General features: G+C 29.7%; 2 protein-coding genes across 3 annotated transcripts in view; both read left to right on the top strand.

The window, feature by feature from the left end:
* The first annotated feature begins 5,125 nt into the window (after window positions 1-5,125).
* LOC102579274 (uncharacterized) lies at window positions 5,126-5,999 on the top strand. Its single transcript, XM_006343358.2, has one exon. The coding sequence runs from the start codon at window positions 5,406-5,408 to the stop codon at window positions 5,997-5,999; it is 594 nt and encodes a 197-aa protein (XP_006343420.1). The 5' UTR covers window positions 5,126-5,405.
* Window positions 6,000-7,898: 1,899 nt separating this feature from the next.
* LOC102601683 (uncharacterized) overlaps window positions 7,899-14,036 on the top strand; it is a 6,972-nt gene continuing 834 nt past the window's right edge. The window contains exons 1-9 of one of the 2 annotated variants that reach the window (XM_006343263.2): window positions 7,899-8,329; window positions 8,524-8,603; window positions 9,307-9,431; window positions 10,011-10,132; window positions 10,475-10,642; window positions 11,683-11,775; window positions 11,885-11,985; window positions 12,115-12,167; window positions 13,472-13,657. In XM_006343263.2, the coding sequence (XP_006343325.1) occupies window positions 8,195-8,329; window positions 8,524-8,603; window positions 9,307-9,431; window positions 10,011-10,132; window positions 10,475-10,642; window positions 11,683-11,775; window positions 11,885-11,985; window positions 12,115-12,167; window positions 13,472-13,657 (1,063 nt within the window). In that variant the 5' untranslated portion in view covers window positions 7,899-8,194. The remainder of the gene's footprint in view (window positions 8,330-8,523; window positions 8,604-9,306; window positions 9,432-10,010; window positions 10,133-10,474; window positions 10,643-11,682; window positions 11,776-11,884; window positions 11,986-12,114; window positions 12,168-13,471; window positions 13,658-14,036) is intronic. The other variant, XM_015306857.1, reaches the window with a different exon arrangement.

Consider the following 14,036-nt stretch of genomic DNA (forward strand, 5'->3'; position numbering starts at 1 on the left):
GAAATATCTTTTAAAAATAATTTTTAATATTTTTTTGGGAGGGGGTGGGGCAAAATAATTGAATTTAAAAACAAGCTTTAAATTATTTTTTTTGGGGGGTTGGTTGGGGGTTGGTTTGAGGGTACGGACAAAATAAATTGATTTTTTCAACAAAAAAATAATTATAGTTTAAAGTTGGAAGAGAAGGGAAGTCATTTTCCTTAAATTTGAGGAAAATGAGTTGATTTGAAAAACATTTTCCAAAACATTAAACCCAACCAAACATGAAAAAATTGAAAAACATTTTCCGAAAAATGTTTTCTTCATACCAAACACACCCTTAGTGAAATATGAGTTCAAGAAGGTGTTGTACTGAGCGCTCACATGGGCAGAACAGCAATGTATGCTTTTTTTTTAATTATTAATTTTATAATTTGTTATTATATATATATATATATATATATATATATAATTATTTTCATTTTTTCTTTGTAAAATATTTATTATAATTTCTTTCTCACTTTAAAATTTTCAATTTTTTTCTTTCATCATTTTAAATAATTTTAAAAAAAATTATGTGATTTTTAAAAGAATAATTAGAAAATGTCCTTTAATTTTAACAAATAATGGCATGGATGAGCCTTTTTTCAAAAAAAAAAAGACATAAATGAACCAAACTTTTAAGTTCGATGACATATTTAAGCTTTTTCCGCATGCATGTTATGGAGGGATGTGATATTATTTTTTGAGACAACATGATGTTCTTTTTTTTATAAGAAATATTCATTTTTACAAATAAGAGATTTAAAAAGGAACCCCATTTTTACATTAGGCATCTTCCCTAGAAGTGCCTAATGTTCAATACTACTGCTAGACCAAAGGCTGTGTTTATTTTATGGTTGCAGCTGCAAGCTAAGCTTCTCACTAAATGGGTTCTGAAGAATGCAAAGAGGAAGACTCTACGGGCTCAGATTTTCAGAATGGTATATGCTGAATTAGTCTATTCACTATGGATTGAAATTAAAGGAATCAAAGAGTGTTCGAGCAGAAGACAAATGGAGTAAATAGGATTACTAGAATTATTGCTTTTATTTGTAATGTTAGAGCTTCCTCTAAGACTAGGCTTTTAGTTCAGTTTTGGTTGGTATAAGAGTGGAGGCGAGGTTTTATGTGTATAGCGTGTAGAGGAGAGTGGGAGTAGTGTCTATTCAGTATTCAGGATTTAGCTAACTATGGATGTTGGCTGTTATGTATTGCTTTACGGGTTATTAATGAAAACAAGTTAGTTACCTAAAAAAATCATCTGTAAAGGATTGTTTGGTAGCTAATTACAAATGGGTGAATGTCTTTATTATTTTATACAAGTATTAGTTATGTAGGAATCAATTATTTGCGTATTTGTTATTCCATCTTATATAATGTATAATATAATACATAGATTCCTTCATAACTTATACATGTATTAATTATGCGAATTTCTAAGTTATCCATCAAACATAATATTAATTTTCTATTATGTATGCCTACCAAACATCGTATAAGTTATATAAATATGAATTACTTTTTTTATTCAGCTACCAAACGATCCCGTGATCTGAATCGATGGATCTAGCTTTTGAAAAGAAAAGTGAAAAGTAACTTTTCGCATGAATAAATAATTTGTAGTGCTTATTTGGCCAAATACATTATAAGTGATCTAACATTAATATAATAAATTATTTTTTCCTTTTTTTAGTGGTATGATTTAACTTTTGCTTTAATAATAACATTTTTGGGCATTGTCCAATTTTTAAATAAAAAGTAACTTTTTATTCCAGACTCCAGTATGGTGCACAAGCTTTTCTTTTCTTAATTAATTCAAGATATTTACAGTAACTTTTCAGAATAGTTGTAGTACTAACAAATATAAAATTTATGCACTATAAAAATAAAAAGATTTTTTGGGAAGAGTTTCATAGTGGGGTATATCAAAAATGTTTTGAAATGTAATTGAAAGGTGTAGATTCATAGGACATTAAGTTTTAAAACTTAGCAATAATTAGTGATGAATAACAAAAAAAAATCGTATTAGCTATGGAACAGCTATGCATACAACCATCGATATCGAAAGGACTTTTATTTTGTTTATTTATTAAATGTTGTATAATAGAATAATTCAAGAAAAGGACATATGAACTACAAGGAGGTACTTCAAGATTTAGATGCAATTGAAAGGTATAGATTCAAAAAAAATCTTATGAATTAGCTATGGACCAATTACCATGCAAATCTTATCAATTAGCTATGGACCAACCATGCATACTGCCATTTAGAACTACAACGACGTCGAAATGACTTATTTTTTTTAATTCAATAAATATTGTATGATCGAATAATTCAAGAAAAGACACATGAACTGTAGGGAGGGTCCTTTCTAATTAGTTAGACATTTATAATCTAAATTAAAAAAAATATTGAACAAGTTATTTTTTGAAGTTCATCATTTTTCTATAGAAAATACTATGTCATTTTTTATTTCAATATACTTTGATGGTAAATTAACGATGAATATTTATACTTTTATAGCCAACTCTTTTTTAATTATTTTTGTTTTTGCCGATACAATATGTAAGGATACATCTTCCGTCATAGTGACAACCGAAGTAGCTAATGATCTTAGACTGAAAAATGTTATGGCTAAACAGAATGTTAGTAATAGAATAGATGAAAGTAGGAAAAATTTGAAACGTATGCCTAGAGCTAAAAATAACTCGATCATGGAATAGCACTGTTGGAGGGGGTAAGAATTGTCGTATCTCTTTATTAGCTTGGCTTCAAGGGGGTAAGGAAAATTCTAAGAAAAAAATTCAAGGGATTAAAAATCGAATTGATGATCTGAAAAACGATCCTAGAAATTTTGATCTTAATAAATTAAGGTTGCTTCGTAAGGAATTAGGACAGGCGTATAAGGATGAAGAAGCCTACTAGAAACAAAAATCTAGAGCTTTGTGGCTTCAAGAAGGCGATAAAAACACTTCTTTTTTTCATATGAAAACGATTCAGAGGCGTAAGTGTAACAATATTAAGGGGCTTACATTATATGATGAACATTGGATTTCTGATCATAGTGATATTGTAATAGAAGTAGAAAGATTTTATAAAAATTTATTCACTACTTCTCGACCTACAAACTTTGATCACGTTCTTCATCTAGTTCCTACCTTAGTAGATAATTCTATTAATGATATGCTTACTAGAGAAGTAACAAATGAGGAAATTAAACAAGTTGTTTTTGATATACATCCGTTAAAAGCTCCAGGAGTAGACGATATGACACTCTTTTTCTTTCACAAGTATTGGAATATTGTCTCTGTTGATGTTTGTGAAGCTATAAAAAGTTTTTTTAATTTAGGATATTTGCTACCTTCTTGGAACCAGACTCTTATAACTTTGACCCCTAAAGTGAAAAATCCTAGTGATGTTAGTCAATTTCAACCCATAAGTTTATGCTCTACAATGTACAAAATTATTGCTAAAATTATTGTCAAGAGACTTAAAGGTTACCTGCCCAATATTATTTCTCCAAATCAATATGCTTTTATTGGAAAACGATAAATAGTTGATAATGTTGTTCTAGCTTATGAGTTCATTCATTTTCTTAAAAATAAAAGACGTGAAAAACAAAAATATATGGCCCTTAAGCTAGATATGGCTAAAGCTTATAATCGAGTTGAGTGGGTTTATATTCAAAAACTATTTTTTAAAATGGATTTTCATGAGACTTTTATTAACTGGATTATGCAATGCATCACTACCCCAACGTATAAATTTAATACTAATGGGGACATAGCAGGAGAAGTAAAATCTACTAGAGGCTTAAGACAAGGAGATCCACTTTCTCCATATCTTTTCCTGTTATGTGCGGAAGGTCTTTCCAGACTCTTAAATCAAGCAGAATTATGTGGGGATATACAAGGTTTAAGCTTAAGTAGAGAGGGGCCTACGATTAATCATTTATTTTTTGTTGATGACACCTTTATCTTTTGTAATGCTAATATTCAGAACACTCAAAAAATTTCTGAAATGTTAAAAATATATGAAAAGTGCTCGGGACAAAAGGTGAACTTCACTAAATCTGCTATTTTCTTCAGTAAAAATTGTTCTGATATTGAAAAAGTTAGTACTGGTGAAGTGTTAGGACAACTACAAAGGAATAACTTAGGATTATATTTTGGGCTACCTGCGGTAGTTGGAAGATCAAAGAAAAAAATGCTAGAGTTTATTAAGATAGGGTGAAATCCAAAATAAAAGGGTGGAAAAATAACTTATTAAGTCCGGCAGGAAAAGAAGTGATGCTTAAATCTGTTTTATCTGCTATTCCATCCTATGCGTTATCCTGTTTTCAGTTTTCAAATTCATTAAGTAAAGACATTACGACTATCTTATCTAATTTCTGGTGGGGGCATGCTAAGGATAAAAGGAAGATGCATTTTGAAAAATGGGAGATCCGTTGTTCAGTAAAGTCTAAAGGGGGCATAGATTTTAGAGAATTAAAGTCATTTAATCAAGCTTGCTTGGCAAAGCTTGCTTGGTGAATTTGACCCAAGAAGATTCATTACTATTTAGAATTCTGAAGAGTAAATATTTTTCGCATACTTCTTTCCTTAACACCTCTTGTTTGTCTACTAGTTTTTGGATATGGAAAATCATTATTTGGGGTAGAGATCTTTTACAAAAGAGCATTAGATGGAGGGTAGGCTGTGGAGAAAATATAAAAGTATGGACAGACTCGTGGATTCCTAACTCTAGTGGATTCAAACCTAGTCTGATGTATGCTCCAATAGATGTCGAGTTGAGAGTGAATGATCTTATAGAGGAAAGTACCCATACATGGAAACTGGATGAGCTTCAAAATTATTTTTGCCCAAATGACGTCCATACAATAGTCTCTATACCTATCTCAACAACAGGTTCACCAGATAAGATTATTTGGCAACATACCAAGTCTGGAAAGTATGAGGTTAAATCAAGCTACCACTTAGCTAGGGAAATGTTTAGACGTGAACAAGTGAGTAATGAGAGATCCCAATCTAGTAATCAATCTTTCTCAAAAGAATTCTGGAACTTTTTATGGTCTATGAATATTAAAAACAAGTATTAGCACTTTATTGGAAAATGTATTTTGAATGTATTATCGGTCAACCACATGATTTCTAGGAGAATGAGGCATATGTGTGGAGTGTGTAAGGGTTGTGAACTTGAGAATGAAACGATTGATCACATGTTGTTTAGGGTGTCCTAGTGCCCAATTAGTTTGAAAATTTTGCCCCATTAATTGGCCTAGTTTAGAAAATACTGTGGATTTTGCTGGATGGTGGAATGATCTTTTTACTAATGCTAAAAAATACCCTGAGTCTATTGAGCTTATAAAATTAAGTATTTCTATTATGTGGCAAATTTGGAAGGCTAGAAATTCAAAGAGTTTCAATGGAGAAATTTATGATCCTAATGATATTGTTAACAAAGCTCTTTTTGATTTCCATGAATATGAAAGCAATTTGATTCCTTCATTTTCCCCTATAGTTATACCTGCTTGTAATGATGATAGAAATATAACTATGGCACAAGATGGTATTGTTGTGTTTGCAGATGCTAGTGTACATAAGGAAAAGAAGACGGCAAGCATTGGTGTGGTGGCTTTGGATAGCTATGGTAACCTGCTTCATGCCTTTGGCTCCCCAATTCAATATGTTGGGAAAGTCATCACTGCTGAAGCAATTGCAATTCGTATGGCGCTGGAGAATGCTAGAGAAAAGGGGTGGACAAAGGTGCAAATCTTATCAGATGCAAAAAAAAATGTGGTAGATTTGGTACTACAAAGAACTATAGTCTCATGGGAGATAGAGACTACTTGTGAAGACATTTGGAACCTTATGAAGTGCTTTGAGGTGGTCGCTGTGAACCATATTCCAAGGTCTTGGAATTTAGTGGCACATAATTTAGCAAAATTTTCTATTTCATTAGTACGCAAAGTTGTTTAGCTTTATAATTTCCCTAGATGGATTGCAAGTGATGCTATCACATCTTTTAACTCTTTGAACCTTTTTATGCATTAATATAACTAGCATGTTGGTTGTCAAAAAAAGAACTCGGTATGTTTTGAAATTACATAGGATCATTGACGGGGTAAACCCATATTTAGTTTTGAACACTTCAATTTATATATATATATTTGTAAGAACATAAATTATGATATTAATAATACAAGATACTATTTTCATTCTAATATACTCTTAGGCAATATTATTTTTATTCGTTTAATATAATGAATCAAACAGTCGAAAAAAAATAATATCATGACATTATCAATATATCTTATTCAGTATTATTCTTATATACCTTATCAAGCAATTCCATAATGTATATAAGAATATATATTGTGTTTGTCTTCCTTTACTATTTGTTGTATGTTACACAAATACTATGAAGTCTTTTGATAAAATGTATTAAAAAAGTATTGAATAAGGCGTATTAATAATATCGCGATATTATTTTTTTATTTGTTGTTTGATTATATATAAAAAGGTTGCCTTTGATTTTCTTTATTGACTTTTCTCCTTTTATTTTGGATTGATCGATAGTGAATTCTATGATTCATATTTCATCATAATGCATGGTATTCAAGAGACAAGTTAACATTATTGGACCCATGCACAACTGGAGTTGTTCATTATTTATTTCATTGAGAGTTTCTTTTCTTCTATAAAAGGACTCTCTATTCATCATTATTCTCATTTATATTCCAGGTTTATTCCTTCACCTCCTTCTTCTTCTTCTTCTTCTTTTTTTTTTTTTTTTTTTTTTTTGTGTTGGTTGATAGTGAATTCTATGATTTAAAATTTAAAATTTAAAATTTAGGAAAATTTTGTTGCATTGGATCTATTTTCTTGATTTTGTTTGAATTTCTTCGATGGATACAAGATTTTAAGTCTTTACGTTCTGAATTTTACGATAGCATATTTAAGATTTGAAAATTTAGGAGAATTTTGTTGCATTGGACCTATTTTCTCGATTTTGTTTGAATTTCTTCGATGGATTCAAAATTTTAAGTCTTTACTTTCTGGATTTTAGAATAGCATAGTTAAGATTTGAAATGTATTATGAGTTCCTACAATACTAGTATCAAGCTAATATCATATTAATGATATTTGAACTTTTAGTCAAACATATTTTCCATATATATATGATTTCTAATTTTTCTATATGAGAAAAAACTATAGATTTCACGTGAGGTAGTGATTATGATTTCTATTTTTTTTTTCTTATTTGCTTACCTAAACATATGTATCATAAATAAATTAAAGAATGTATCTTGGGATTTTAATTAAATTCATTTATTTTGTTCGAAGTTGATTTATTTCACTAATTGTGTTATACTTTTACTAAAAAACTTATTTCAACTTTTAACTAATTATATTATATTTTTTAGGGAAAAAGGTCTGAAATATAATCGAACTTTGACCGAAATTGCTATAACGATATCAAACTTTGGAAATGACTTTTTACCCCTGCACTATTTAATAGTGTATTTTAAAGGTATATATGTGTCCACATGGACATCAAAAAATTTGCATAATTATAAATAGTAATGTGTCCACGTGGGCACATATATACCTTTAAAATACACTATTAAATAGTGTAGGGGGGTAAAAGGTCATCCATAAAGTTTGGTATCGTAACAGCAATTTTCGGCCAAAGTTAAAGTATTTTTCAGACTCTTTTCCCTATTTTTTATTGAAATAATATTTTCTAACTTTAATTTTCAACTACACAAAAATAATAAAGTATTTGATGTTACTTTACACCTTATATGGAGTACTTTGTTAGTGGAGAGAAGCATATTATATTATAATTGATCTATTTTCAATTATTCATAAGCATATATGCTCCACTTAGTTTTTTTTTTTTTAAAATAGCATAAGTGCTACATTATTTTTGTCCCTTTCAATAAAATTACACTTAATTATTTCGAATTTATTTATTCTAAATTCTGAATTAATACTTATTCTTTTGTATAGCCTTAGTTTAGGGATTTGTCCATTTTTATTAGTTTTTTTTTTCTTGGTTTTAATAATTTATTTTTTTATTTTTTCAGAATATCGCACTTTATCTTTCGATAAAGATAATTATATTGTCAGAATTTTCTGACAAATTAAGAAGAAAAAGAAGAAGAAAGATGGGTTTTTGGACATTATTTGAGGTGGCATCTATGCCAATATTACAAATGCTTCTTATAAGTGTTTTAGGTGCTTTAATGGCAACTAATTATTTCAATATTCTTCACTCTGATACTCGAAGGTCCCTTAATAAAGTAAGATCATTTTTTTCCCATTATTTTTCCAAGTATAATATATAATATATGTTAATATTACTTGTAAAATAGTTCATGCACCACTAGAAACTATATAATTAGTTATGAAATTTATTAGTAATCCTCAGCTGATTAATTTGTTGCTAAAAAGTTTTTAGCTAATTAATTTTTTTAAATAATTTTTGTGTATGTAGATTGTTTTCGTGGTATTTACGCCCTCCATAACGTTTGCAAGTTTGACTAAGACTGTCACCTTGGACGACATCATCTCATGGTACTATCAAGTACTTTTAATCATGTTTTAATTTATATAACATAGTCTGTTTAAAAAAATAATGCTACTTTTTTATATTTATTTAGTAACTTGTTAACTTAAATATCATGCATGTTATATTTATGATCACGAGATTTAAAAATATTCTGATATATTATATATATTTTCATTTAAAATTATAGGATTCAAAAATCATCTTTTTTCTTTTTTAAACTTTGAGTTTGATCAAACTTTGATACGTAATATTGAAACGGAGGGAATACCAACTCTCAGAACTCGTTTGGTACAAGGAATAAGTGGTAATTATCTCGAAATTAATTTTTGAATGATTTTATCATATATTTGATTGTGATAAAATCGCGAGATTAGTTATTCCAGGATCGTAGTGTTATTTTTATCCCAAATTAAATGTGAGATAATAATTTTGATATAATTAATCTCAAAAGAACTTGTTCCCCAACCAAACATACCCTCACAATATTATCATGCGTTTATATATGAGAAATGTCGGTAGAAAATATAAAGAATTTTTAGTGTTAGAGTAATATTTGTTCTCAATAATATTGGATTGAGATGTATTTAAATGAAACGTCATAAGTAGCATAAATTTATATAAATAAGTCCAAATTTATACAGTATAAACAGTGAAAATTTATATAGTCGACCTGAGTTGAATCTAAACTTGTTGATTATGATCTATCAGGTGGTTTATGCCCATTAATATAGGGCTAACTTTTTTAGTTGGAGGAATTCTTGGATGGCTAGTTGTAAAAATACTTAAGCCAGAGGTACATTTAGAGGGACTTATTATTGCTACATGCTCAACAGGTACACATAATTTATATATATATATATAATCCTCCATTCCACTTTACGTGACACTATTACAATTATTTAAATGAACAAGTAATTTTTTCTTTGATGATTATGTTCACTTTTTAGTACATTTTTATTTTTTGAATTATTAGTTATATATACTAATTTATTGTAATTTCTTCGTTCCACTTTATGTGTCTTGGTAACTATTTGGAGAGTCAAATGATGCTTTCTTTGATCACAATTTTCATAAATACTTTCTGTTTTTTGAATTGTTATAGCTATTGAATTTACATTATTCTTTATGTAATTAATTTTTAAATATGCAAATTCTATTGCAAAAAGATTAAAGAATATATTTATGTCTGAAAATCCACACTGAAAATTAGTTAGTGTGACGATCCTCGTATATATTCCGAATCAGGTCACACAAATTAAAACAGAAAAAGTAGAATTTTTGAAATTTGTAAATTTTATTAAGAGATCTCAAAGATTTCATGTTCAAAATTCAAATTCACGCAAAATATTAGTAGTTATTTTGACCCTCGTATTCTGAAACATGTGACCTCTAATTATGTTAAATTAAAACAGGTAATTTGGGAAACCTTCTATTGCTAGTAATTCCAGCAATTTGCAAAGAGGATGGCAGCCCATTTGGTGATCATGGAATTTGTGCTTCTGTTGGTCTTTCTTATGTCTCTTTCTCTATGGCAGTAAGTTCTTATAATAAAGCTTAATTAATTAACTTCTTTAGCGGTCGATTGAGTCTATCGTAGGAATTTGTCTAGTGCAATTTATTTCTCCTATATAACTTACGGATTACTATACTGAAGCGAAATTTATTTTATGTACACTCAAAAGATCGATGGAGTGTATGTAGACGTTGTGACCTTATAAATATAAAAATATTGTTTTTTGAAGGACCCTCGACTCGAACCGATCTAACTAGTCATGATATATATCACCATTTTATAACTTTTAGTGTTATACTTGCTAGGGTTAAATTATTTTAATTTTGTGATTTACTAGTACTATTTTGTTGATTTAATTAACAGGTAGGTGGTTTCTACATATGGACATACACATACCACTTAATAAGAAGTTCCTCTGTGAAATTTAAAGCAATAAAAGCAGAAAATGCATTGAAGAAACCAAATATGGATTTGGTAGATGCAAATGAGAAATCTCACCTTCTTCAACATGATGATACTGAAAATCAAATGGTAAGTTAGTGTTTTTTTTTTTTTACTTTTTCGCTCGGTGTCTAGTGTCAGTATTGGAATCTAATTAAATTCAAATTCACACATTCCATGACTCAGTTCTGAATTTTTATTTTTATTTTACATTTTCAATGCTCGAAATTCGAAACCTCTGATTAAAGATAGAAGGATCCAACCATCACTCTACAACTAATAGTGATGCATGGTTATGCTAATTTCACATAATATCATCCAAACTTTATATATTTACAATATAACAACAATTTATAAACTGACAAAACCATTTTTATTTTATCAAAAATAATTGAGTTTCACCCATTATTAAACTTTACCTATTACTTTCATCGTTTCAATTTATGTTGTGATGTTTGATTAGGCAACACAGAGTTTAAAAAAACCTTTTAAAATAAGTTGTAAACGTTTGTGTGACCGTAAATTATGGAGTACAATGAGAAGTATAGTGTTTTTTTATTTCTAAATACGTATGAGATTTTTTTGGGGAATAAAATAGAGTAGCATTTTTCGGTCACAGTGAAGTAATTGAACTTTACTCACTCTATCAATTAATTTAAATTTTATTGTTTCACAGGATAATTTTATATCATTATTATCATAATTCATATCAGGTAAAGTTCAGTAACGCTAAAAAATAACTTATCACTTTATACAGTAGCAAAAAAATTATAGTGAGTAAAGTTCAAATCGAATCCCTTTCTTTTGGTACCTTTTCTTAATTCACTATTTTTACTAATAACAAGGACTCAAAATAGCATTGAATATCATTATTCCAACAGCTAGGCCCTTCTTTGGTCAAAAGATACAGATTTTCAATTCCTAATTACTGTGATACGTAAAATATAATACTAAAAAATAATCATAATTAAAATACTGGAAAGAAAAAAGTAGGAGATGACCGGATAAATAAGCATTATTATATATAGCAAGCTAATTTCGTCATTGCATATTTCATTTTCGTTTGAAAAATCGTTAGTAAATAAATTCACAATTTTCTGATTTATCCTATCATATTTTTAACTTTATAGATCAAAGTATGTGAAGTATCATCATGGAGCAAAATAGCAAGGACTTTGAACAAAATTGTGGAGGAACTATTAGCACCTCCAACAATTGCAGCAGTAAGTTTTTTTTTAAAAAATAAATAATATTATCACTTCATTTTTTATTTTATTTTTTTAACAAAGAAATTTACCCTTTTTAATTTATGACCTTGATTGATAAATTCAGATTTTAGGACTTATATTTGGTTCAATAACATGGTTGAAAAACCTTATTATTGGTAGCAATGCTCCCCTTAGAGTTATTCAAGACACTGTCAAATTACTTGGGTATGTATTATAATATATTTATATAATATCTCCATCCTTTTATTTAAATTGAAAAAAATAATAATAATAATTTTGGCAATAATGTGATTGTTCTAAATTAATAGTCATTTTACCTTCCTCTCAATGCAGGGATGGAACAATTCCATGTATCACTCTTATACTAGGGGGTAACCTAACCCAAGGTAATTAAAGGAAAAAATATATAAACGTGTCTTTTAACTTGATATCATCTGATATTTATGTCTTTCAATTTTGAGTATACTTAAATAGACACTTTGTATAAAGTTGAACAAGTAGATACACGTATATCCTACACGTATATCCTACGTGACAATTCATGTCCTATATGCGACATCCTACACGACGTCCGACGTGTATTATGCCACGCAGGATGCGTGTATCTATTTGTTTAACTTTATACAAGTTTAAGTGTCTAGTTATGTACACCAAGAGTTGGAGGACATATAGATGTCAGCTTAGGCTAAATTAAAGGACATACGCATAATATTTTACCTATCGTAAAGGCATAATACATAATTGTGCCCTTAACTTGGTTTCAGTTGACATTTATGACCTTTAACTTTGAATGTGTACAAATAGACACTTAAACTTGTATAAAATTAAACAAATAAACATATACATAGAGCTGTCAAAAAGGGTCGGCGCAGCCCCACTCGGCCCAAGCCTCGCGGGTCAAGGAATTTGAAGGGCTAGGGCGGGCCGGCCCTTCATTTGGTAGGGCCTGAAAATGCTCAACCCAACCTAATCCTAGAAGGGTCGAGGGTTGGGGCAGGCTAGCCCTTCTTTCTTTCTCTTATTTATTTATTTTTTTTCTTTTCAAACTTATAATTCTATAACATCAATAAAATGAGAAGATTTTCAAATCAAATATGGCAAACAATGGTGTTGTTTCAATAACACTAGCAAAAAATTAGTGTAATTAGCATGTATCTCGCATAACAGATATGCGAGTGAGATAAGAGAGTGACAAGCAAGATGGGAGGGAGGCGAGAGCGCGAGATTTGTATATGTATCATAAATACATGTGAATCTACTTGGATAGTGTGTATCTAGAACAAATTAACCTAATTTTGAGTCCATATATTCCGAGATACATGTATCTGGGTACGAAGATTCATAAATAATACAACATAGTGTGTATTCAAATAATTAGATTATATACTAGTGAGATGATTATGTAAATTACTCTTAGATAAAAAGTTTTGGCCCATGGGCCGACCTAGCCCAGTCTCGATCAAGCCTCAAGGGCCAAGGACTTATATGTGCCAGACTTATAAGCTCTAGTTTTAAATGGGCTTGAAAAATCCTATTCCAATCATACCCCAATAACGGGTAGGGTTGAACCGGCCCCATAGGCTAAGCCCATTTTGACGGCTCTACATATACATTTGATATAAAGTTTGATGTGACAATTCGCATCCTACGTAACCTAATAATAATTTTTTTTTGCCAATTAACTTGACAGGATTGAAGAAGGCAAAAGTGAAACCAATGATCATTATAGCAGTGGTGTGTGTGAGATATATTTTTAGTCCTCTCTTAGGAATTCTTGTTCTTAAAGCTGCTTCCAAATTTGGATTCCTTGCAGCAGATCCCCTTTACAAATTTGTGCTCATGATTCAATATACATTGCCACCTGCCATGAATATCGGTACGTTTCAACTTATATACACTGACAATATAAATAAATTTATTCCTTATTCATTAGAGGCTGATGTACAATATACATGCAATACAAGTTTAACAAACTTTAGTAATTTTACCTCAACCATGTATAATATATTGTTGTAAGTAGGGCGGAGTTAGGTGAGGGTTCGTGGGTTCAGTCGAATCCAGTAGCTTTTTCTAGACTCTATATTTGTACTAGAAAATTAAATAAATATATACATGTATATATATTAACTTGTCAACCCCTTAATAAAATTGATTGACGATTATGTGGTAAGGAGGAAGCCGTGGAAATGCTTTCCACACTAATGTTGTGGGTTTGAACCCCCTATCACCCCCCCCCCCCCCCCCCCCCCCCACCC

Source organism: Solanum tuberosum, unplaced genomic scaffold (assembly GCF_000226075.1).
Source record: "Solanum tuberosum cultivar DM 1-3 516 R44 unplaced genomic scaffold, SolTub_3.0 scf00039, whole genome shotgun sequence".
In the NCBI taxonomy this organism is placed as follows: Eukaryota; Viridiplantae; Streptophyta; class Magnoliopsida; order Solanales; family Solanaceae; genus Solanum; species Solanum tuberosum.

Excerpts from the sequence above, each read along its gene's own strand:
- LOC102579274 (XM_006343358.2), top strand. The coding sequence starts at position 5,406 with ATGTGGCAAATTTGGAAGGCTAGAAATTCAAAGAGTTTCAATGGAGAA.